Here is a 24,228-nt window from a genome sequence, read left to right on the forward strand (position 1 = left end):
CCCTTCCTTGTCTGGCAGCACATCCGGGGCACCTAGGTCCTAGGCACCTTGAGGACAGGCAATGTGAGTCACTTAGGCCCAGCCCGGGTCTGGGGGGTGGGCCCTGCTGGAAAGAGAACCATGTATGGTGGCTTAGTCATTATCCGGTCTGAAGCAATCCACTCTCCAGGCCTGGGGGCAGCTGATGAAATCCTGCCTCTCAGGTCAGAGGAGCCAGGGGGCCAGAGAACAAGAGGCTCATCTTACTGTTAATGTGGAAATTACAGGGAAGATGCTGCCTTCCAGGGCTTCCCTGGGGGAAGACTGTACCCAGGCTCAGGTTCTTTCCTATCCCCAGTACTCTCACCAGGAAGCTTTGATCACTAAGTCTCTCAAAGAATGAAAAAGAATTGAATGAATGAATGAAAGCCAACAACCTTATCATAGTTTGTACCCAACTGACCACTCTGTTGCATCTGTCAGCACTGAGCCTCGCACAGTGATATTAACAGCCACTATTTACCAGTACTAAGAACTTAAAGCTCTGTCTGGTCCTTATTTGGATCTAGTCAACCTTCTCCAACCTTCCAAATCTTATCAATCTGAAACTCAGGCAAAATTCCCTATTTCCTCTTCTTTGAACATTCCTCATGCTAACCACAATCCTGACTGCCCCTAAGGACTGCGTCCGACAGACACACTCTCAGTGGCGACTCTTCCCCCACATCTGCACTCCACCGAGCCTGGAGGTGGGCAGGGTCCTCCTCACCCTTTATTGCTGCGTCTACACAGCTGTCCCTCCATACTCCCTCAAACCTCTGGCTCCTTTCAGGCTCCTGTCATTACACTCTGCCGTCTGCCAACTGGCCCTCCTTGTTGCAGACCCCTGGGTAATTCACCCTCCTTCCTTGAAGATTCAAGCATCTGGCTTGGTGTTTCCCTTTGAAGGCAGGGACTGTTTGGCCCAGAGTAGGTGCTCAATCAATATGTGTTGAATGAAATGAGATATTATAGGTAAACAGAGGCATGAAGGAATGGCAGGGCCAGGATCCAAGCAAATGTAGAAACTCATGCAGCTCTTTACTTTAATCTTAACCCTTCATCACTCCCCAGGAAGAAGTAACCAATCTGATGGGTCAGTTTCAAGAACACCCACTGGGAGTTACCGAGGGTTGAAAGGTCAGCAGAGGACTGGATATTTGACGATATTAAGGAATTATGTTAATTTTTTAGTGTGATAATGGTATTGTGATAATAAAAAAATAGTCCTTATCTTTCAGAGAGACTTTACTGAAATATTTGTGGCTAGAATGATATGATATCTGAGACTTGTTTCCAAATAGTCAGTGTGGAGGGAGCATGAGAGGAAGAGATGAAACAACACTGGCTGTGTGTTGATAATGGTGGGAGGGGGGACAGGTATGTGGAGTTCATTTTATTCTTCTCTACACTTATGAATATGTTTCACAATGTTCACAATACAGGAGCACACAAAAAGTCTGCTCTGAGGCGTAGCGCTCTCAGACCAGACAGTGCCACCTCTCTGGTGCTCTCTTCCTAATTCCTCCTTCCATGCAGACAGCACAGGAGCCTACTAGAGGTCTCTGCACAACACTGTCTACACTGTCTGTGGGCTGGGGCAGGACTCTGCTAGTCCCAGGTCCCTAGCATTCCTGATTCTGGATGCAGATGTCCATCCCATTCACAGTCCACATGCTCAGAAGAGCCTTCCTTCTCACAGCTCTTTTTCTATCTTTATCTCTGGCTTCTTTTCTGTCACCCAGTCATGAAATATTGGTGCACCTAGGGTCCTGGCCCGATGATCTGCACCTCCTACTCTACTGTCTCCCTGGGAAATCTAATCTGTGCCTGCCTGTCTCTGAACAAGTGGTTGTGCTCAGAACTCACAACTCTACATTTCCAGCCCAGATTTCTCTGCTGTGGCAGATTCCTGTATGAACCCACTTCATCCTCCAGCTACTACTCAGGGCCTCTCCTCCCCTTCTCATCCAGGCCTCCCCAAAAGAGCACTAACTATGCGCCACACTTGTGCTCTGTCTCGCCTTTGCTCACTGTTCAGCTCCTGCACTTGGGCTCCTGTGCCACCACTCTTTTGAAACTGCTCTCACTGCAGTCAGTGGGGACCTCCTAACTGGTACATCCGATGGCCATCTCCCAGGACTCATCTTACTTTACTTCTCTGCAGCACTGGACATTGTAGACACTCTCTTTGCAATGCTGCTCCTTTGGTCCCCATGACCCATCTTCCTAATTCTCCTCTACTTTCTGTCTCCTTTATGAATTCCTTTGACATCCCTTACATATCCCCCAGCATTCCATCCTTGTTTCATGTGTCTTCACATCCCACATACTCCCACTAGGCCTGGAGAATGGGCTCATCAGTTGAGTGGAGGTGAAGCAATGGTGAGGCCAGAGCGCTGAATGGTTCACTTGACTACTGAAGACAACCTCAGGTGACAACAGGGATCCCAAACCCAGACACCAGCATTTTCAGTGAATCCTCATCCAAAAGGTGGGAAGCTAATAGTAATAAGTAGAGGTAAAAACATTAACATTAATAATAATGGCTACATTTATGAGTGCTTACTAGGTGCCAGGCCTTTTTCACACATTATTACATCTAATCTTTCCCAAATCTAGGAGGTATGTGCTCTCCTTACCCCTTTTATTGATAAAGGCAGGAAGGTACAGCGGGCTCTGAACCCAGGCCTTTGATTTCGTAGCCTGTGCTCTTCAGCATGCTGCATGGAGGTGGTGCAGCGGATGCTGTGAGCCTCAGAGTCAGACGGCTCTACAGGATGGGGGGCAATGGCCTGAAAACTGAGAGATGGCATGTGGAAGAAAGGACAGCCTCCACCACAGGGCTTCAGGGAAGGTGCTGTCCTTCTACCTCATGCCTGCATTAAGGCATTAGCCTTGCTGATTTAAAATCCTGTTTCTTACCTCTCTCTTCTCGTCGTCACTGAATGGTTCAGTTCAAGAGTCTTTGCCTCTTGCCTAAACTGCTCTGACAGCCGCCCAGCCAGTTTCTATTCCTTCCTTGCACTCCTCTAGTTCATGCTGTGGCCACCGTGACCCTCCTAAATGCTAATCTCCAGCCTAAAATTCTTCCATGGCTCCCTCCTGCCTTCAGAGCAAAGTCCAAACTCCTTACTAGGGCAGAGAAAGCCTTTCATGATCTGGCTACTGCCTATGTCTATGGTCTCTCACCTTCTGTCTAAAACTTTTAGATAAGGTTTACATAACAGGAATATGTAAGAGACCAAAGATATAAGTAAACAGAAGCCAAGAGGCGGGTAAAAGCTGTGAGAGCAGTTTGGAGTGGGTGCTGGCTGGGGACAAAGAAGATGCATGAAGAGAGGCAGAGATGAAAGATCCACAGGGTCATGGTAATAATGAGGCAGGGCTGGAGCCACTGCTGAGGGGGATAAGACAGCTCTGGAGCTGTCCTGGACCCAGGATGGGCGTCTCACTACCAAACCCCATTCCAGGCAACAGGAGGCCCAGCTGTAAGGCTGTTTCTGCTTTCCCATAAGATTTCCAAGTCTCTCTTATATCTGTGAAATAATGCCCAATAACTTGAGGTAGCCTGAATGAGCCAGAAAAACATGAAACAAGACAGACGGTAACTGAAGCCATGGGTGGGGATGTACATCTCCCCGAGAAGAGCTAAGTGAGAAGAGAAAATTATCTAAGATGGAGCCCTAGCTAATGCTGATTCTTAAGGGGTGGATTGAAATCAACGACACTGAAAAAGAGAATGAGAAAGACCGGCAAGTAAAATAAGAGGAACACTAGAAATTACTGGCTCAGAAGTCTAAGCAGGAGAGAGTTTCAAAGAGGAAGGAGTGGTCAATATAAAAAGCGTTTCTGAGATACTAGGAAAGATGAGACTTACATTTCTTCACTGGATTTGGCAGCCTTGAGGTAAGTCACTGGTGACCTTGGTGGGAGTCATGCCTGGTGAAGGGGGAAGCCAGGCTGCGAGGGGCAAAGGGCCCAGCAGGAGTGAGGAATGCACAGGGGACAGAGTCCCCACTGTGGCTTCAGTTTCCTCACTGGAGGAGGAAGGGTGGATGGGAGCTTTTGGGGAACATAAGGTTCTGGAACAGTGTGGTGGGGGTTGGAGAAGGGCAAGTAAAAAGACTGATGAGCAGGGATGAGGGCTAGCTGAAATTAGGACTCCTACATTTATAGAACCATGAATCTGCACAGATGGGAAATTTCCTCCAACAACCCCCACCACCCAGATGGAGGAGGAGAGAAGCTGCTCAGAGCACTGGCCCAAGATGTCCGGGTTCCAGGCTGGGATCAGTGGAAGGCTAGTGGTGGAAGTGAAGGGTGTTCTAAGAGGGGTTCAGATTTTCCACATGGAAAATCTAGCTGTAAAGGGAGAGATGCCAGGAGAGGCTGACTGACAGGCTGGGAGAACTTCAATGCTTCTTGAACTCTAAGGTACATGAACATATGGCTCATCTAGGAAGCAATTCTATGTGATAAAGAACTTTAGTGCTTGGCCATGGAAAAGGGGAAGAGGAACAGGGGGCGTCCTGGGACTGAGAGGCAATGTCTGTGGGTTGTTTGAGGGGGCAAAGAAGTCCTGTAGGGGAAGGGAGAAATTGCAGTCAAGAGGATGGCTCTGAGCTGGTGCCAAGATGAACAGATGATGGCTGGGGAACAGCCAGGAGGGCAGGTGCAGGGCCAGGGCAAGGAGAGGGCCAGGGAGGGAAAGTTCAGGGAGGAGGCTGAGGGAGAGGGTGCTGGGTTCACAGGGAGGCTGGGAAGAGGGGCACAGAGGATGCTTGGTGGTTAGAGGCCTGCAGGCAGGGATGTACATCTGGTGACCCAACTTAGCTGAGGGTGGGGCAGAGCCTTCCTGGGAGCTCTGGGCAGCCAGATCAGCCACTGGCTCATCCTTTCATCATTCATTTGTGCACACGCAGTCAGAGTCTGTCCTTTGTGCTGGAAGCATCCCCTCCCTCAGCCCTGCCCAGGGACTGCCCCATGACCAGCTCCACACCTCTTTGATGGCGGCCATGCGCACAGTCTCATAGTAGTGCAGGGGTGCGTTGGGCGTGCTCATGTCGTAGCCAAAACCTGCAACTGCCACCTCATCACAGCCATGTAGTGCCATGGTCACTGCCACACTGCCAAGGGTCGGGATGTTCTGGAGGAGGAGAGGAAGGAGGTGCAGAGTTCAGCTGGAAGGCTGAGTTAGGCTAAGACCCTCAGCCAAGCTCCCCAGAGCCAAGCTCCATTCCTGAGGACTGAGCCCTCTGTTATTGCCCTGCCACCCAGTTGTTCCCTCCCAAGGCACCTCTGACCCACTTGTCCTCTTCCCTCTCCCAGGACCCAGCTATCTCACCCCCCGGCCCATGAGGCCATTGTTGAAGGGCAGTCCGATGAGGTTGAAGGCAGCCTCCTGGATGAAATATGGGTTGAGAATGCGAATCTCAGGCGGCTCCTTGGGCACTCGAGTGGCCACAGATTTCCAGAAGCCATCCAATGCACTCTGTAGACAGCATAAGTGGGCATGAGCTGGGCACACACTTGCAATGGGACTGGGTGAGTAGCAGGGACCCAAAGTGTGTACAGGCCAATGAGAAACAAGGCGGGGGCATGAGGTGTATCTTGGGGAAGCTGGGGCATGTGGAATAAACACGGCTGGTAGAGAGAGGACTCGGTGTGTGGTGGAGACACAAGGTATGTGACAGAGACAAGGGTATGTGGTGGAGAAGAGTGAGCGTGTAGTGATGCCACAGTGTGAAATGGAGGATACAAAGTGAGCTGCAGGGCAGGGCATGGTGTAGGATGCTGGGGTGTGGTGCTCTGGCCTGAGGGGGTTCTTGGGCCAACAGGAAGACCTAACAGCCCAGCTGTCCCCCCTCCCCTTCGCAGCTACTGAGGGGCCCTGGAGGAGCCTGCCCTCTCTCTAGTATCTGCTCTGCTGGGCTCGCCTCCTTTCCTTTCTGTTGTCTTCTTGCTCTCTCAGTCAACTGTTCTAAAGTGACCCTGAAAAATAAAGACAGAATGTGAGCTGGTATGGCACAGCAGAAGAATACTCAAATCCCAGTTCTGCCACTAGGTGTTGGGTGACTTTGGGTAAGCGACAAGCTCTCTGAGCTGCCATTTCTTTTCTGTTTTTTTTTTTAAAAGATTGGCACCTGAGCTAACATCTGTTACCAATCTTTTATTTTTTTTCCTTCTTCTTCTCTCCAAAGCCCCCCGGCATATAGTTGTATATTCTAGTTGTGAGCGCCTCTGGTCGTACTATGTTGGACGCCACCTCAGCATGGCCTGATGAGCAGGGCCATGTCCACGCCCAGGATCTGAACCAGCAAAACCCAGGGCTGCTGAAGCCAAGTGCGTGAACCTAACCACTTGGCCATGGGGCCGGCCCCTGAGCTGCCATTTCTTAAACTGCAAAATGAGACCTCAGAATAGTACTGGAAAGGCATCAGCTTTGAAACATGACATCTCAGTCTCCATTACAGGGCCACAACTTCCTCTCCTTCCAACCCTCTCCCTCCCTCTAGTCTGTCCGACCAGTGACATCCCCCCCATTTGCTCAGTCCATGAGCCCCTCTCAGTCTAGTCCTGGAAGTATGTCACTTCAGCTATTCTCTCATGAACTCCTTGAACCCCCTGCCCCTTGCCCTTCTACTGCCCTAGCCCAGGAAAACCCTGAACTTGGGATCAACCCACTCATCTACCTTGTCCACCCTTATGACCAGGCTTCTGAGTACTGCTGGAGAAAGTCACAAATAAGCCCTGAAGACTGGAGGCATTACCAAACCATGGGCTCTAACCCATTATTTCCAGGGAGTTTATTAGCCTAGAAAACCTAAAGGAATCAAGTAAACTTAAAATGGATAGAATAATTTAGTAATGGGATCTGTATTCCAATAGAAAATAGTTATCAGATAGAATAAAAAAGAGATCCCATTTGCAATCCTACAAAAAATATCAAATGCTGAGCAATAAACTTAAATATGTGGAGCCTATAGTAAAAAAAATCTATAATCCTTTATTGAGAGATATAAAAAGATGACCAAAAAAATGGAAGAGACAAACTATATCCTTGGATAGGAAGGGTGAATATTAACACAATGCCAATTCCTCCCAGATTAATGTAGGCTTAACATAATTCTAGGAAAAATCCCAGTAGGATTTATTTATTTATTTATTTATTTGAAATTTACCAAAAGGATTCCAGAAACTCATCCAAAAGCTCTAACAGTAAAAACAGTCCCCCAAATTTAATTAGATATTAGAGTATATTATGAATTTTCAATGACTAAAACAGTGGCAGACATATAAGAATCAATACAAAGATCAGTGAAACAAGATAGCCCAGAAGCAGATCAATATACATCATGCGTTGCTTACCCATGGGGATACATTCTGAAAAATGCGTCATTAAGCGATTCTGTTGTTGTGTGAACATCACAGAGGTACTTACACACACCTATGATATAACCTACTACACACCTAGGCTGTGTGGTACTAATCTTATGGGACCACCATCATATATGCGGTCCACTGTCGACTGAAACGTTATGCGGCACATGACTCTGTGTGTGTGTGTATACATATAAGCTTGGGTTATGATAAAGGAAGCTTCACCATCAGTGGGAACAAGAGGATTTTCTCAGCAAGTGATATATGAAAATTTGCTATTTAGAAAAAAGATCCATTTACTTCCTCTCCTCACACCATACACAAAATAACTAAATGCTAAAAAAGTAAAACTAAAAGAAAATTTAGATGTATATTTTATCATTAAACTTCCTAAACATCAATGCAATGTTAGAAATAAAAAGATAAACAGATTTGACTTTGTAAACACTTTTAAGTGTTTTGGTACATCAAAAATATAATAAGCAAAATTAAGAGGGAAACAAAAAAGTGGGAAAAATTTTGTCGCAAATAATAAGAAATACATATTTTAAAAACTCATGAAAAATCAATGACACCCCTAAAAATGGGAAAAGAACATGAAATAGGATTAATAAACATGAAAACACTTAACAGTGACAAAGAAATGCAAATTAAAATAACAAGATACTATTTTTTATCTTCTACAAGAGGTATGTGTGTGCATCTGTAGATCTTAGTGCTTGTGGTGTATGCTGAGGTAGAATTCTCTGCACTGCCAGAGGAGTAAAGTTTGGTACAGCCTTTCTAAAAAGCAATCTGAAAATATGTGTCAAAAGCCTCAACGATGTTTGTACCTCAGGACTGCAATATTTCTCTTCTAAAAGTAATCAGAGTGGTGAAGACCGTTGTAAAAATCTGTTTATTACAGAGTTATTTATAAAAGTGAAAAACCAAAAAAAATCCAAAGGTTGACAATAGAGGTTTGGTTAAATGATACATGTATATAACTGAATGTCATAGACATCAAAATTATGTTTTCTAAGAGTTTTGTCACAGGGATGTATCATGATCTATATAACCAATCCTCTGTTCTTGGACATTGAAATTGCATCTGGTTTCCCCAGACCTGCTCCTCCTCCTGTGTTCCCTAGCCTCTACTGTCCATCCAGTCTTCCAAACCAGGAACCTGGAAATTGACCTTACATTCTTCATCTCTCCAGCCCATCCTGTCCTGCTGGTTCTTTTGATTCTATCTTCTTAGAATCCCACAGATCCATCCCTTCCTCCCAAACCCACTGCTACCACCTGAAGTTAAGGTCTCATCATCTTTCAATTGGACCATCATAATGACTGGTCATTTACAGTGTCTGTCTTGTTGACTGCTAAATACCGCAGAGCCCAGTAGAGTGACTGGAACATAAATGGTACATAACAATTGTTGAATTCCATTCATTTACTCAACAAACGTAATGAGTGCCTAGAATGGGCCACCTCTGCCTCTGAAACCACTTTCCACTCTCTGCCTCAATGATCTTTCTATTTACAAACCAGATCACATCACCATTGCCCACATGAGCTCTGAGCTTTTTAGCCACTAAGGCCTGCCTGCCATTCCAGTTTCCATTTCAGCCCCTCTGAAGTCCCCACCTGCTAATTCACGCCTCTATGCTTTTGCTGTTGCTCTTCCTTCTGTCTCTAATGGCCTTCCCATCTCTATCCATCTGATCCACGCCTACTCGTCTTTTAAGACTCAGCATCTCTTCCTTCCTCATGTCTTTCCTGACCCCCTTCATCCCAAGGTAGAAATGACCTCTAACCTTTGAGAGGTGATAAAATATAGAGTTAAGATCTGCTATGCTTTGAATGTTTGTGTCCGCCTCCCCAAATTCATATGTTAAGCACCTAATGCCCAAGATGATGGTATTAGGAGGTGGGGGCCTTTGGGCGGTGATTAGGTCATGAGAGTGGAACCCTCATGAATGGTATTAAAGCCCTCATAAAAGAGGTCCAAGAGAGATCCCTTGCCCCTTCTCCCAAAAGAGGACATAATGAAAAGATGGCTGTCTAACCAGGAAGCCCTCACCAAAAACCAATCTGCCAGTGCCATGATCCTGGACTTCTCAGCTTACAGAACTGTGAGAAACAAATTTCTGTTGTTTATGAGCCACACAGTCTGCGGTATTTTGTTATAGCAATCCGAGCTGACTAAGACAGAAGATCCTTGGGCCCGGATCCAACTTTACCTCTGGTCACTCACTGTGTGGAGACCTTGGGCAAGGAACTTACCGTTTTCTTACGGATAAACCAGGGATACTAACAGTATTTATCTTATGGGCTGTTGTGAGAATTAAATGAGGTAATTCAGGCTGAGTACCCAGCTCACAGTCAATGGTACACTGGTGGTGTGTTATGACCCTCCGCCCCACAGGCTAGGGGCTCACATCAGATTCGTTTCTGTGGCCCAGCTCAGCACCTGGCAGCAGGTGTTAAAGGAGACGTGAAATCCACCCACGGCTCCTCCACTGACCTCAGCAGCAGCAAAGGGCTCCCCACTGGTCAGTACCTCTTCAGGCACGTCTTCCGCTGCCTTCAATGGACTGTCTCTGCTTCAGCCACTTCCTCCTCGTGTCTCCCCACCTCCGTGGCAACATCTCTTTCTCTGGTAAATTCTATCTGTCCTCTAAGGGTCAGCTCAAAGTATAGGCTCTTGGGGCAAACAAGTCTCAGCCCCAGTGAGACCGAGAGAGCAGACCGCAGACCACCTTCCTCCTCCGTCTCCCTCTCTACGTCCAGAAGAAGTGTGTGTGCAAGGGAGGTAAAGGTAGAGATAACATGACCAGGAGGAAAGGGAAGGCTGGAGAAATGGCCAAGATCTTATGCAGAACTGAGGAGAGGCCCCTCCTAGGAGGACCAGATGTGGACTGAAAAGAACGGCTGGTGCCAGCCTGTGCCAAGTGAGGCACTGCCCCTGTCCCTTCTCCAGAGACTGAGGCCCCAACAATTCCCCACCTGGGGCTCCTGCCCATGCCCGCCCCACACACACCTAAAGAGGAGAAAGCACAGGGGCTGCTCGAGATAGGTGGAGAGAGCCAGGAAGGGGCACAGCTAGGGGGTGGGGGTGTGTGTATGGGCTTCAGGCCGGTTTTCACAGACATTATTTATATCTCTTCAACTTCTACCCACTTCACAGGTATGGGACCCAAGATGAAGCAATGCTCAAGGTCATGTGAGTGGCTGTGCCAAGACTCAAACCTGAGTGTTGTGACTCTAAGGGTGTTCTTTCTGCCACACTATGCATTATCATCACTATTGTTCTCCCTCAGGAAGTCTGGGGGCCTGGGGTCAAGGGTGAATGAGACCACCTTTCTTCCCTCCAGGAGCTCTAAGGTGAGTTAAGGATCACTCTGGTTGGTGTCCCACACCTCATTTCACAGAGGGGACTGAGGCTCAGAGAGGCAAGGGTAAGTGCCTAAAATCCACATGCAGCTGGGGAGAGTCTAAGCGGGATCCAACTTCAGAACCTGGTTCTTTCTGTGACATGAGATGCCCTCTCTGAAACAATGTCTCTTGGCTTTTCCCATGCGCTAAAAGTCCCATATGTAACCACTGTGTGAAAGTGTAGGAAATTAGCTTATTATCTCAAACCCCCTTTGAAAATCTGACCAAAGCCTCAGCGGGGAGGGAAAAGCTTCTGCCTCTCTTTCCATCTTTACTCTTTCCTGTGAGAAGAAACGACTGATCTGACTGCTTAAATTTAAGGATGTGTGTGTCACATTTAGCAGTATGAGATGAAGTTACACACACACACATAGGTTTTTGAGTCCCTGCTCCTCCTATGCAGCAGTGGGGACGCTGAGGCAGAGCCTGCCTCCTGGTCTCTGCCTCTGCTCACCGCGTGCTGAGAGCTCTGAAGCTCTTACTGCCTTAGGGCCAGCAGCCAGCAGCAGTGGAGACTCATGCTGGGACTCTGGGGACAGGAGCCTTGTGCTTGGGTCTCAGGTCCCAGAGAGCCCAGCTTTAGAGCACTGGGAACCAGCACAATGAACAATTCAGTGCTGATATTTCATTTTTTTCCCAGCTGTCACTGTCCTGATACAGAGCCTCCTCAGGAATTTCAGAGAAAGGAGGAACAATAAGACCAAGATATGATTTGGGCATCACCGCGTTTCCCCAGCCATAAAAATATCAAGAACCAACAAAACTTCAGCCTGTCTCCTAAAATAACAGCTATGGCTCCTCTTCTCAGAAAAACATACACAGGCACACACACAATGTATCTTGCATACTACTGAAGAAGGTCACAGAATCCCTGAAGTCAAGGGGATATGCTGACTTCAGATTAAGAATCTCTGGGGGGCTGGCCCCATGGCCAAGTGGTTAAGTTCGCGTGTTCTCCTTTGGCAGCACAGGGTTTCGCTGGTTTGGATCCTGGACATGGACATGGCACCACTCATCAGGCCATGCTGAGATGGCATCCCACATGCCACAAGTAGAGGGACCCACAACCAAAAAATATATGACTGTGTACCAGGAGGGCTTTGGGGAGAAAAAGGAAAAATAAAATCTTAAAAAAACCCAAAAAAGAATCTCTGGTATAGGGGCCGGCCCCATGGCCGAGTGGTTAAGTTTGTGCGCTCTTCTTCGGTGGCCCAGGGTTTCGCCGGTTCGGATCCTGGGCGCGGACACAGCACTGCTCATCAGGCTATGCTGAGGTGGCATCCCACATGCCACAAGTAGAGGGGCCCACAACCAAAAAATATACGACTGTGTACCAGGAGGGCTTTGGGGAGAAAAAGGAAAAATAAAATCTTAAAAAAAAAAAACAAAAAAGAATCTCTGGTATAGGGTAAGAAGAGATGAGAACCCAGAACAGAATTCTATAAACACCAACGTTTAAAAGGTAGGTGGATACAGAGGAGGCTGTGGAGGAGACTGAGAAGGAACACTAAGAGAGGTGGGAAGAACTAAGGGGAGTGTGATGCAGTGGAAGATGATGGGCCTTGGAGTCTGGAAACCCTAAGCTCACATCCTGATTCCACATCTGTGTGACCTGGGGCACGTCACACAATCTCTTTAAGCCCTATGCATAACAGGAGTGACAAGACCTACTTCCCAGTTAGTGTGAGGATTAAATGAGATGCTGTGCATTTTACAGCATCTGGCACCATGTTTGGCACACAGCAAAAGCCCAATCATTCTTATCGATGATGAGTGAGCATCACAGAAGCCACGAGAGAGAAGCAGAGGGTGTGTCAGATGCCACAGAGAGGCCAGTGCATAGACAGACATACATTCAAATGGGGGAGCCAGCTTTTCCCTCTGGTTCCCTGTAGGAGGGCAGTGGGCGCTGGAGGTCTTCCTGCTGCTGGGTGACACACCCAAGCCTGCCACCAAACATAGCCCCATCCCAGAAGGCTTCTCACATCGCATTTTCTTGACCAACAGGACACAACATAGAGGCCTATAAAGCCAGTCAGTGATGCTGTCCCTGGAATGGTCAAACCTCTCCTCAAGGCCAGCTGTGGGCTGCATTCTTGGCTGAATCCCTCCTCTTCCAAGAATGTCCCTGCTTCAGTGAAGTCTGGACCTAGCTCACCCGTGGGAGCCGCCAGGCTCCTGCTGCTGCACCTTGTTCTGCTCTTGTCAGAACAGCCAGGAGCAATAGGGAAAAGCGCCGGGAAGAAGGTGCCTTCCCTGCTAGGCTCCTGCAGTGTTGCCATGCACCCTTGCAGGGTTTTTCCCCGGCAGCCTCTTCCTCCCTCTCTGTCGGGAGAGAAGCAGTCTATGTGCCAAGATGAGGAGTCTGGGGATAGGGAGACTGACTATGGGCTGGCTTTGTGCAATCAAGAGTGGGGCAGATGTTGCACTCCTTCTCTCCCTGCTCCACTGCCTTAGGACAGGTCACCAGCTCTCACTGGGGTCACTCTAATAGCCACCAGGTCTCCCTGCCTCCATCTTGCCTTCCTTCAATTCATTCACTTCTCTGCACAAATCTGATCTGACACTCTCAGGGCTAAAATCTTCAATGGCCTTCTACTGCCCACTGAGACAGCTTGTCAGGATAATTAAGAGCATAGGTCTGGTTTTTGTCTTCCTTATTCAAAAGGAGTTCATAATCCAGTGGAAAAGACAGGACTGTGTACAAATATCTCAATACATGGTATAATTATTATGATGTGAGAAAGAGCCGACATATCCAAAAAATGTTCACATGCATAGTACATAAAATGGGAGGAAGAGCAAGGTGACATACTAAGAGATCCAGAAGCAAAATGAAGAAGAGCTTGAAAAGAAGGCTATTTATAGATGTAGATGTTCCAGAGCTCATGATTAACCTGGATCAACCAATCAACAAATAAATACAGGAGTGCCTGTTATATATATATATAAGTCATTTACTTTTTGTGCAAATATATTCTATAATATCTTACACAACCAACATCCCTCAAAACATTGATTACAATCACACAAAAAGAGACCTTTAAGAACATCTGGTCCAGTCCCCTCCTAAAGAAGCCAAGGGCCCAAGAGGGTTGTTTTCTTCTCCAGTCTATTTCTGGAGGGATCCAGCCACCATCGCTCATCCTCAACAACCTAGATTCGTATCCTCAATGTCCCTTGACCTTCCTCTCTCCCTGATCCCCAGGAACCAAGTGACTACCAAATCTGTGGCTTCTGTGCGGATCCATCACACAACTGTATCCTTCCCACCTTCAGGCTCTTCATCAGCTCACCCCTCCTTGCAGACTAGGCTGCCCCAATAATTCCATAGGTCTGTTTTTGAACCCTGACACCCTAACTACTAACTCTGTGTCCCTAGGCAAGTTCTTTTTTTTTTTTGAGGAAGATTAGCCCTGAGCTAACTGCTGCCAATCCTCCTCTTTTTGCTGAGGAAGACTGGCCCTGAGCTGACATCCATGCCCATCTTCCTCTACTTTATATGTGGGACGCCTACCACAGCATGGCGTGCCAAGCAGTGCCATGTCTGCACCCAGGACCTGAACCAGTGAACCCCGGGCCAAAGCGGAACGTGCGCACTTAACCACTGTGGCACTGGGCCAGCCCTGCTAGGCAAGTTCTTTAACCTTTATAAGTCTCATTATCCTCTTCTATAAAATATGGGAAATAGGAAGTTCCTACTTCATAGTGCTATGACAATTAAAAGTCACACACATAATATGTTTGGTACAAGGTCACCTCATTAGCTTCTGCTATTATTAGTCTTCAGGATAAAGACCAAGCTCCTTGATGTGAGTTTGTCTTAGAAGACCCTTCACCATCTGTCCCCTGCCTACCCAGCCTCAACTCCAGTCATTGCCCCTCCATCCATTCAGCCTCATCCCTAACATTCATGGGGCCAGGGATAAAATTACAAATGGATGTCCACGTACCATATGTCTAAATTCTAGATTCTAAATATTTGAAAGATAAATCAAGGCATCAAGCTGTTAAATGAAATATATTCTATCCTCCCTTGAAAAAAGACCTGGAAGGCCCAGTTTGAATTTAGAATTCTGACTCCTGGAGATCTGTGCTGGACCGTGCTGGTGTAGGAAGAGCTAGCCATAGCCTGCCTCCCTTCTCTTTCCACCCTGGTCCCACTTCACACCATGAGAAGTATTGTACACATGTGTGTGGATGCCCTAGCTTTCAAGTTCTGCTCACAGCCTCTGCAAACAGCCCTCCTTTGGCCTAGGAGTACGCACAGGGAGGTGCACTCTGCCCTCAGGAGGATGAAAGTAGATTAGGCATTACAGGGAAAGAAATTGTTAGGTCTCCAGTACCTGTTAACGGTCTAGTAAGGGAGGATGGGCCTGGAGTGGGTATTTCCCTCTTGATACAGCATATTCCTCTCTACTCCATGGCAAAGGGTATGGCTGGAGGAAAGCCAGAATGGAACTCAGGACAACCCAGGTCTAAGGGCAATACTGCACCTATGCCACACACCAGTTACAGTGAATTATTTTTAATTCATTAAATATACCACACGCATTGCCAATGCTATTTTCTGTGCCCGAAACTTCATCTTCATCTAGCCAACTTCTACAAGAAGAGGCTAGAGTAAGCAGCTTGGTTAAGGCCCAAGGCTTACATAAGTGTCCTGGAGGCCAAGAAATGGGGTGGCCAGGCTTTCATGACCAGGGTGGCATTTGTTGCCCTGTGCCCAGGCCCTGATGCTCTCCCTGACACACCCACTCCGGTGCCCTGTGCCTGGGCATTCTGCCCAGCAGGCAGGCAACGCTTGCCTTCCTGAATCTCACTTCTCAGAAGGTGATCATCATCCTCAGATGAGCACAATGAGTCAAGTGTTGTCATGTGCACTGTCTCACTCCCTCCTTATAGCAGTATAATAGGGAGCCATGCAGGGCTTTTATTATCCCCATTGTACACAAGAGGAAAATGAACCTCACTGGTTTCCACTCCCAATACTAAGTCCTATGCTGTTTCACCAACCTTACCCATACAGAAGGAGCCAGGGTGAGAGCAGCTGTGATGGCTGGTCCAAGTGCCCACACCCTCTGCAGGGTTGCTGGACGGCTGCTGTGTACTCTGTCAAGTAGTTGAACCATAATTTATATAATAAACCCCTTAGGTTATATTTGTATTTGGCCATTATAAATAACACTATAATAAAAATCTTTGTGTGCAGATTTTTCCTTCCTTTGGGTGATGGCTCTGGGTGCCAAGGGCCATTTCCTTTCCAAAAAGCTTGTCCCCATTTATGCTGCAACCAGTAGCCTTTGAGAGCACCTGTCACTGTCCTCGTGCCAGAATCATGTTTTATAATTCAAACATAGTCTTTAAAGATGTGGTAAGTGATAAACGGCATTCTGTTGCCTTCACCTGAATTTCTCTGACTGCTGGGCAGGTGACATATTTCTGTTGTTTACTATTTATATTTCTTTCTGTGTAATCTGTTCAGTCTCCTGCCCATTATCTGCTGGGGTCCTACTGGTTTTCTCATCAACTTTCACGATTAGCATTTGTCTGTCATATTTCCTAAATATATTTTTCAAACTTTTGTGGTATCCAGTCTTTTTTTGTTGTTAATTTAGCTTAAATTTTCATATATTATCAGATCTGATTTCTTCTAGTACTTCTGTCCCTGTAAAGTTTTTTTCCCTCCAGGGATTTGATTTCTATTCCACTTTCTTCAACATTTCCTTTGGTTGTATTTTTACATTTTACTTTTAGTCCATTTGGAATTTATTTTGATGTATGCTATGAGGAGAGGGTCAAAAGACCTTTTGAAAGCTATATTTGGAAAATGCAATGAACGAAAAGAGGAGTCGGCTTGGGGCCGGCTGTGCAATGCTGACAGACAACTGAAAGAGGCAGGGTGCCCGAGGCTGTTTGGTTTTCATTTCTTTATCAAGGAGAATGATCTTGGAACTGCAGAAAGATCAAACACGGCTAAGAGGAAAGAGATTCCCAGAAGAGGCAAGAGGAGAGCAAAAGGATGTGAGGGTCTGAATCTGAAGAATGCTCTCCCAGGGCAATAGAAGAGGGAGGCAGCCTGGTTGAGAGGAAAGAGCCAAGACTGAGTCACAAGATTTGGGTTGGAATCCTAACTCTTCCACAAGTTACTGCGTTACTCTGGGCCTCAGCTTCCACATTTATTCATTTATGTATGCCAACTGTATTTCAAAGACTGCTGGCGGTCATGGACTTACAGAGATAAATAGGACAGTTCTTGGCCTCCAGGGGCTTATAAGAGTTGACAGATAAGTAAACCCTCAAGTATAATAGAGTGATAAGTGTGTGGTGGGGACTCAGAAGAGGAGCATCTAATACAGCCTCATGAAAGGGAGCAGGTAAGACAGGGAGGTGTGAAATAGAATCTATATTTCAGCATAGCCAGAGTGGAAAGTACATGTTGGGTGCAAGAAAGAGTGGCAAAGACAAGGAGAGGATTGGAAGGAACCAGATCATGGAGCACTATGCTATGGAGTTTGAATTCTATCCTGCAGGCCAGTGAGCCTGTATCCAAATTACCTGGAGGGCTCATGAAAACAGACTGCTGGGTTCACCCCCAGGGTTTCTCATTCAGAAGGTCTAAGGTGGGGCCCCAAAATGCATTTCTGACAAGTTTCCAGGTGGTACTGATGCTACTGGTACAAGAAGGCACTTTGAGAACCGTTGCATGTAGGCCATGGGCAACCATTAAGCAGAAGAATGAACCAACCAGATGGACTTTCAGGATGATCATTTTGGATACAGATGTGGAGAATGGATTGGGGCGAGACCTAACTTGAGGCAGAAACATAGGAAGCTGCTGAAATAATACAAGCAAGACATTTTTAAAAGGGAGAACCACAGATTTGGAGACTGAATGAATACAGAAGCAAAGGAGATGGAGGAATCACGCATGCTTCCCAGCATTTTGGCCATGAGCTTGTAAGAATCCCTAGAACTTAGGGATTGTACAGGACTGTGCCCTGTACACAGTAAATGCGCCCTGGATATTTGCTGACAAATTGTTCCTTTAAACGGAGGCAGGGGTTGAGTCCACTGGATTTAGAATCAGAAGGTCACTGCCAGTAGAGAGAGAGGTTTGGAAGCTAGACTGGAGAAGGCTGAGAAATAGAAGGGGAAAACATGAAGATGCATCATGAACAGGTGATGACTCTTTCCAGACACTTGAAAAAGAAGAGGAGAGAGGGTGAACACAAGTTAAAGAGAGGGCTCTTATTTTTAAGGTGAGAGAGATCTGAACAAATTTACAGATGTGAGAGGAGGATCTAGTAAAGAGGTATGAAAAGAGATAAATGAGACAGTTCCTGAAAGGTGGGGGGAGATGGCATCCAGAGCACAGGAGAAAACTGATCGGGAGGCACAGAAAGGATGGTGGAGGAGGGAAGCAGGGATGGATGCAGATGCAGGTAAGCTTGTAGTTCGGAGGCTGGGAAATGGAGAGTTCTTGACTGATGACGACCTTTATCTTCCCTGCAGAGTTGGATATGAGATTTCTGCTTAGACTAGGGATGGAGGTATAGCAGAATTGAAGATGATGGTGAGGGTAGGTTCTGAGAACAATGACCAAGGACAGTACACAGGAGTGATAAGCAGCATCAAGATGCTAGTAAGGTAACACCACCAAGTGTTACCATCTCAGCTGTAGCTTCTCTCTCCATGGGCGATTCCCTGGTACTGGACTGGATGGATGTGGAGAAAGTCAAGGGGAGAGGGAGCTGTCAAGGGAGAGAGACAATATTTGAAGCACAGGGCTCCATGTGATTTTGGTGATTGATTTGGATTTGCTGAATGAATGAGTCAATGAATAAATGAGAGGTGTTATATATAATGTGATGGTTAAAGTGAGACACCTTTGGTCCAAAATGCTGCTCTACCACTTACTACCCCTCATAGTACCGGCCTCCTGGGGTTGCTGGGGTGGCTGGCTGAGGCAGTACATGTAAATCATGTAGTCCAGGGCCTGGCATTGGAAGAGCTCAGTAAATGGCAGCTCTTTTCATTCTCATAGGCCATGACAGGTAGGAGCTGATTATGAGGCAGAGTGACCAAGAGGTCAGAGATGACAGCGATGAAGAGGAGCAGAGGTCCCCGATTCCTGAGCATTTTTTATCTGAGGGTGGAGGAGCAATGGTTAGGCTGTGGTAATGAGGAATGAGCATGAGTCTTCCTGGCCCTCAGGGGATAGGAGGCATGTGTGAGAGAGCTGTGTCCACTGAGATGGCTGCAAAGGAAAATGGCTGCAAAGGAAACGGTATCCAGGGAGCTTGTCTCAGAAGTCTGGAAAGCAGATTGTGGGAGGGACCATGGATGCTGGCTCAACAGAGGCCTCATCAAGCAGTAGGAGGCCATGGTGTGTGCCAGCCCCATCACCCTTTTTAGGTGCCCTGCACTGGGTTTCCTCTGAGGTGAGGGGGTATCCACACTGAGCTCCTCTGGGCAGAGCCTGTCCTAAGGCTCTGTGTCCCTCTCAGGCCTGAACAGAGTATAGGTTTAGGTGCAGACAGACATTCAATCCCCATCTTGGGCCTGGCCCAATAAGGCCTCATATACGGACACCTAGTGGCCCTGTCTATCCTGTGGATTTCCCAGACTGTTAGCCCACCCCCACTGCCTTTCCCAGGAGGCCCTGGGTCTCTCCCTCCTCTAGGTCTGGCCTCTGACCCCTGATTTTAGGTCACCTCCTAGGTCAGGCCCTGTAGCCTAGACAAAGAAAAATTCACTCCCTAGTGCAACTGGGCTTTTCTAACAGCAACACCACCAATAACGATAATAAAATAACAAACAGCATTAATAATTGCCATAGGCAGCACCTTACTAAGTGTCAAACATTAAGCAGGGTGCTTCTATATTTCATCTGGTTTAATTTTTAAAAGCACCCTAAAAGATGGGTAGTACTACTCCTGTTTTATAGAGGAGACTAAATCTAAGGGACTGAGAGGTAATTTGCCTAAGGTGACCTGGCTAATAAGTGACAGAGTCTAAATTTAAACCCAAGTCTATATGACTCCAAGGCCTAAGGTGCCTTCCCCTCTTAAACTATGTCTCTCCCATATTCAGGGGCCCAGTCCTCCTATGCATGAGTGTGGGGCCCTGGCCGGCCTCTGAGATCCCTCCCTCCTTCCCCAAGGACTGAACTACAGTGGAAGGTCAGGCCTGTGTCAAGGCTGTCCAGGGGACAACCCTTGGCCCTTGTCCTGTCCCCTCCCCCTGCTGCGCTGGAACCACACCCACACCAACCCAGGCGAGGCCTCGGGGCTGATGATTTGACTGCCAGTCAGAGGCCACTCAGCAGCAAGGCCAGACTTCCAGTTTCAGGAGTGAGGATGAGTGGAGAGGAGGAGGCAGCAGCCCAGCTGAGTGGATTGGGAAGGCCGTTCCCAGGGCCTCTGAGGCCCTGGGTTACCAGGCCTCCTGGGGCATGGTGGGGAGCTGGTGGGGGCAGGAGGAACAGGGCCTGAGTCACTGCATGGGAAGCTTTCATGTCCCCCCTTCTCCAGGCCCCAGGGCTCCTTCCTCAGGACAACAGATGGGGCATCTCCAGCCTTCAACAAACATCAGGAGGAAGATGCTCAGGCCAAAGCACCCACAACACTGCATTATAACTCTAGTTTGGGGACTGTCTCTCCCACTAGACTGAACAACTCTGGGTCAGGAACGGCGTTTAATTGACCTTTGTATTCCCAGGGAGCAGCACAGTGCCAGCACAGAGCATACCTCAGTGACGCCTGGCCAACGGGTGAGTGCGTGCAGGGATGGAGCCAGATGCGCCTCTGAGAAGAATTTTATGAGAGCTGGAGGCTGTCCCCTCCCACCACAGACCTACACCCCCATGTCCCTGATTCTACCCTCCCTCCCGACCTCAGCTTTCCCACTCAATAGACCACTGGTGCTCCTCTGAGCTGCCCCAAGCACACAGGCCTGCTAGGAACTCCTCCACCTGTTTGCTGGCCTCATCAAGGCTCCTAAGATCTGGGAGATAAGGGCCTTTGGTAACTTGTTTAGAGTTATCTGTGCTCCTCTATGGATGCAGAAAGCATGGCCAGCTCTAGAACAGGTTGTTCCGTCTTCCTTCCCCACATCTTTCCCCTTTCTATATCCTATCAGGACTCCTGGGTACCAGAGAGTTACATGCAATGAGCAACTCTGCTCACATAGCAAGCGGCAGGCGGCAGCCATGACTGAGGCTTAACACCTGTTCCAGTCCTGCATAGACAGGCCTTGGCTCCTGAAGACAGAGCTGCTCCTGCCAAAATTCCACAGGTGAGGCTCCAGACAGGTGCAGAGAGCTCTCCAGCAGCCCAGAGGCTACATGGTTAGAAACAGTGCTGCAAGAGCAGCACAAGCCTGTGGCTGGGCACCAGATAGCAGGGGGCCAGGAGAAGCAGCCTCTCCCACATTTACCTGGGTCTCAGAGGCCAGAGAAGTGAAGCAGAACATGGGAGAGGTCTTGCAAAGGCATTAGTCCTGGGTTTGAGGAGAAGGGTACTAAAAAAGAGGCTGCCTAGGTAGCCAAAAGGGCCTGGGCAGGCCCCCTCTGGGTGCTGGGAAACATGGGCAGGCCCATGCTGGGTGCTTGGAAAGGTGGGCAGGCCCACGCTGGGTGCTGGGAGAGGTGGTCAGGCCTACTCTGGGTGCTGGGAGAGGTGGGCAGGCCTACTCTGGGTGCTGGGAGAGGTGGGCAGGCCTACTCTGGGTGCTGGGAGAGGTGGGCAGGCCCAGGCTGGGTGCTGGGAGAGGTGGGTAGGCCCACACTGGGTGCTGGGAGAGGTGGGCAGGCCCATGCTGGGTGCTGGATTAGTGAGGCCATGGGCATGACTGGCTTTCCTCTGGCAGCTTACTCTAAAGGCCCAAATTATCTTTGACTTTCGAGCCAGGGAAGGATCATGGAACTTTAGAGGACTCCCTCCTGTCTCCTCTTTCTCCTTCCCACTCACACCCACCAACTCTGTGAAGGAATTCTCACCAACATCAGGCTGGTCCTAAATTCCTGGGCGTGGCCAGGCCAAGCCACAGACCACAGCATGGGTGAGTGTGCCTGAGCACAGCCCACACTTCCTCATCCCAACTGCTCTAGTACCGTTGATCAGCCTGCCACCAAGGCCAGGCCAGGCCAGGCTGTGAGCTCCTCTGGCTCTTCCAGGGTAAAGTGAGGCCCTGCTGTCTGCTCTCCGAGTGACCCGAGCACAGCGGGTCTTATGACTCCAGCTGGCTTCCTTCCTTTTCTTCTTTCTTTTCTTCCTCTCTTGGATGACTTGTAAGAGCCTTGAGTTAACTGACCTTGGTGTTCTTGGAGGGAATAACTCTCCCTGTCTGCCCAGTAGGAAGCTGGATCTGGTGTTTGAGCCAATTCCAGATCATTTGTGGTGACTGAGCACTGAAGGGTAAAGAAGCAAATGGGATCAGGACCCTGCCCTCTGGGAGCTCCTTTGACATGTGCCCACCAGCACAAGAAGGGATATGCCAGGAGGGATGGGCAAATGGGCAGAAGGCCAGGGTAAGAAAGCCGCCCCCAGGCTCCCTGGGTTCACTAAGGCAGACCCAATTTCTTTCCACGTCTCCCTTAACAGTGTCTACCTGTGATCCCAATTTCATTGCCTTCAAGAAGAAAGCTCTCATTGTTTTCAAGAGGAAAGCTCTGAGGACACTAGTGTCTCAGGCCCTAGGGTTCTAAAAACAGAGGGGTGCTCCCTCCACCCCAATTCTCTGCTTGGTTTGCGAGGGCAGTGGCCTGCTTGCAGCTGGGGCTGGCTGAGTCCAAACCCGTTCCTCTCCTGTGGGCAGCTGGGCTGGACCCAGAGGAGCCTGGCTGCCTCACTCAGCCTGGCTCTGAGGTGGGCTCCCTTCCCCACTGTCCCACCTACCTGAATTTCTGGACCTGACTTCTGTCTTCTTTCTCACTCGCTATCTACTTGACATTGCCTGCACTTGGCCTTGCTTGGGAAAAGGCTGTGGAGTTAAACCAAATTGCACTGAGACCTCCATGGGAAGGTTAAGCTGTTCCTGCCCCCCAACTCTCCTCTAAACCTCCAGAAAGAACTAGCCTCTTACTGTAGGCGGAGGGCCATCTGTCATCATTCTCCTCTGGTAGGAGGCTTGGGTATTGGAAGATGAATGGCCTGAACTCTGCAGTGTCCCTCCCCTAGGGGTGGCTGGTGACAGCTAGTTGAGGGGAGAGGGGGAATGGTCCTGGACAAGTTGGCAGGTGTGTCTGTAGGCCCAGAGCTGAGAAATAGAGACTCAGGAGGGGACTCAGTGGGTGGTCTGCTACAGAGCTGTCTGACCCTACTCAGTCACATAAGTTGCCTAAAGAAATGGGCCCAGACCTTTGCCTGACTAGAACAATGAGTACAGAATCTGATCATTCCCAGAGTGGAAACAGACTCACTGGCAGGTTGGGGACCCAAGTGCAGGCCAGTGGCAAAAGTACAAAGTGGAGAGGGATCAGGACTCATGATTTGAGAACTGGCTCCCTCAAGTTGAGGGGTCAGTTGTCCCTGAAGAGTGGCCCCAGGGCCCAAATAAGGCCTTCTTCCCCTGGCTGGGACTGAGGATGGACTCACATGACCAGAGGCAGAGAGACCTCACAGAGGGTACGAGGGCCTTGGGGAGGCAAGGACAAGGTCAGGGCAGGGAGTGTGAAGGTTAGGAGTAATGCTGGGGTGAGCCAGATAAGAGCTTTCCTTACCAGGGATCAAAGGCCAGATAAGGGCCTACAGGGGCGCTGAGGAGGGACTTGGGGTCTGGCTAGAGAAGGCTGAGAAAGGACCTGAAGCCTGGGTATCTTGGGGCAGGCAGCAGATATCAGGCATATCAGCTCCAGAAGTCTGGGCCAGTGACCTTGGCATCTGCTGGCCTCTCTGTCCCTTGGTTGCCTCTTTGTCCCTTGGTTGCGTTTGTGTGTCTTTCAGATTTGGGTCATTAATGCTTCTTTGGAAAGGTTCCTACTTGTTCTTTGCTGAGTTCAAAGGAAGGGGCTGACTCAGAAGCTGGGCAAGGCCAGGCCAAGAGGGGAAGGAGCTGGTGCACAGTGAGCTCACCATTCTCTCCTTGTAGACGATGTACTTCAACCACCTGAAGTCCTGCCACTTGAAGCCAGCGAGGACAAAGAGAGAATCCCGTTCGTACTGCTCGGGCTGCTGCATGGCGCCCTCAGGGTAGGTGATGCGCAGGGTCGTTTTGCTGCCCACGTCCTTCTCAAAGCCTTTCACTGGTGCTGAGTTCAGTCTACAGAGAGCAGGCCCAGTCAGAGCCTGCCTTGGGCTCATTGCATGTGGTCTGTTTGGGGAGGCACCATGACCCCAGAATATCCCAGGTCACTTGGTGCCACCTACCTTTCCAATCCAAAGCCCTCCAACCCAGGGTTCTTCTTGA

General features: G+C 48.6%; 1 protein-coding gene across 8 annotated transcripts in view; it reads right to left on the reverse strand.

The window, feature by feature from the left end:
* ST3GAL3 (ST3 beta-galactoside alpha-2,3-sialyltransferase 3) overlaps positions 1-24,228 on the reverse strand; it is a 192,982-nt gene that overhangs the window by 1,571 nt on the left and 167,183 nt on the right. For 4 of the 8 annotated variants that reach the window (XM_070510114.1, XM_070510115.1, XM_070510119.1 and 1 more), the window contains 3 exons: positions 23,895-24,132; positions 5,366-5,512; positions 5,021-5,167 (listed from right to left, as the gene is read on the reverse strand). In XM_070510114.1, coding sequence (XP_070366215.1) covers positions 5,021-5,167; positions 5,366-5,512; positions 23,895-24,132 — 532 coding nt within the window. Of the gene's footprint in view, positions 1-2,356; positions 2,521-5,020; positions 5,168-5,365; positions 5,513-23,894; positions 24,133-24,228 lie in introns of those variants that run through there. The other 4 variants (XM_070510117.1, XM_044770611.2, XM_070510118.1 and 1 more) reach the window with 3 other exon arrangements.

Source organism: Equus asinus, chromosome 5, assembly GCF_041296235.1.
Source record: "Equus asinus isolate D_3611 breed Donkey chromosome 5, EquAss-T2T_v2, whole genome shotgun sequence".
NCBI lineage: Eukaryota > Metazoa > Chordata > Mammalia > Perissodactyla > Equidae > Equus > Equus asinus.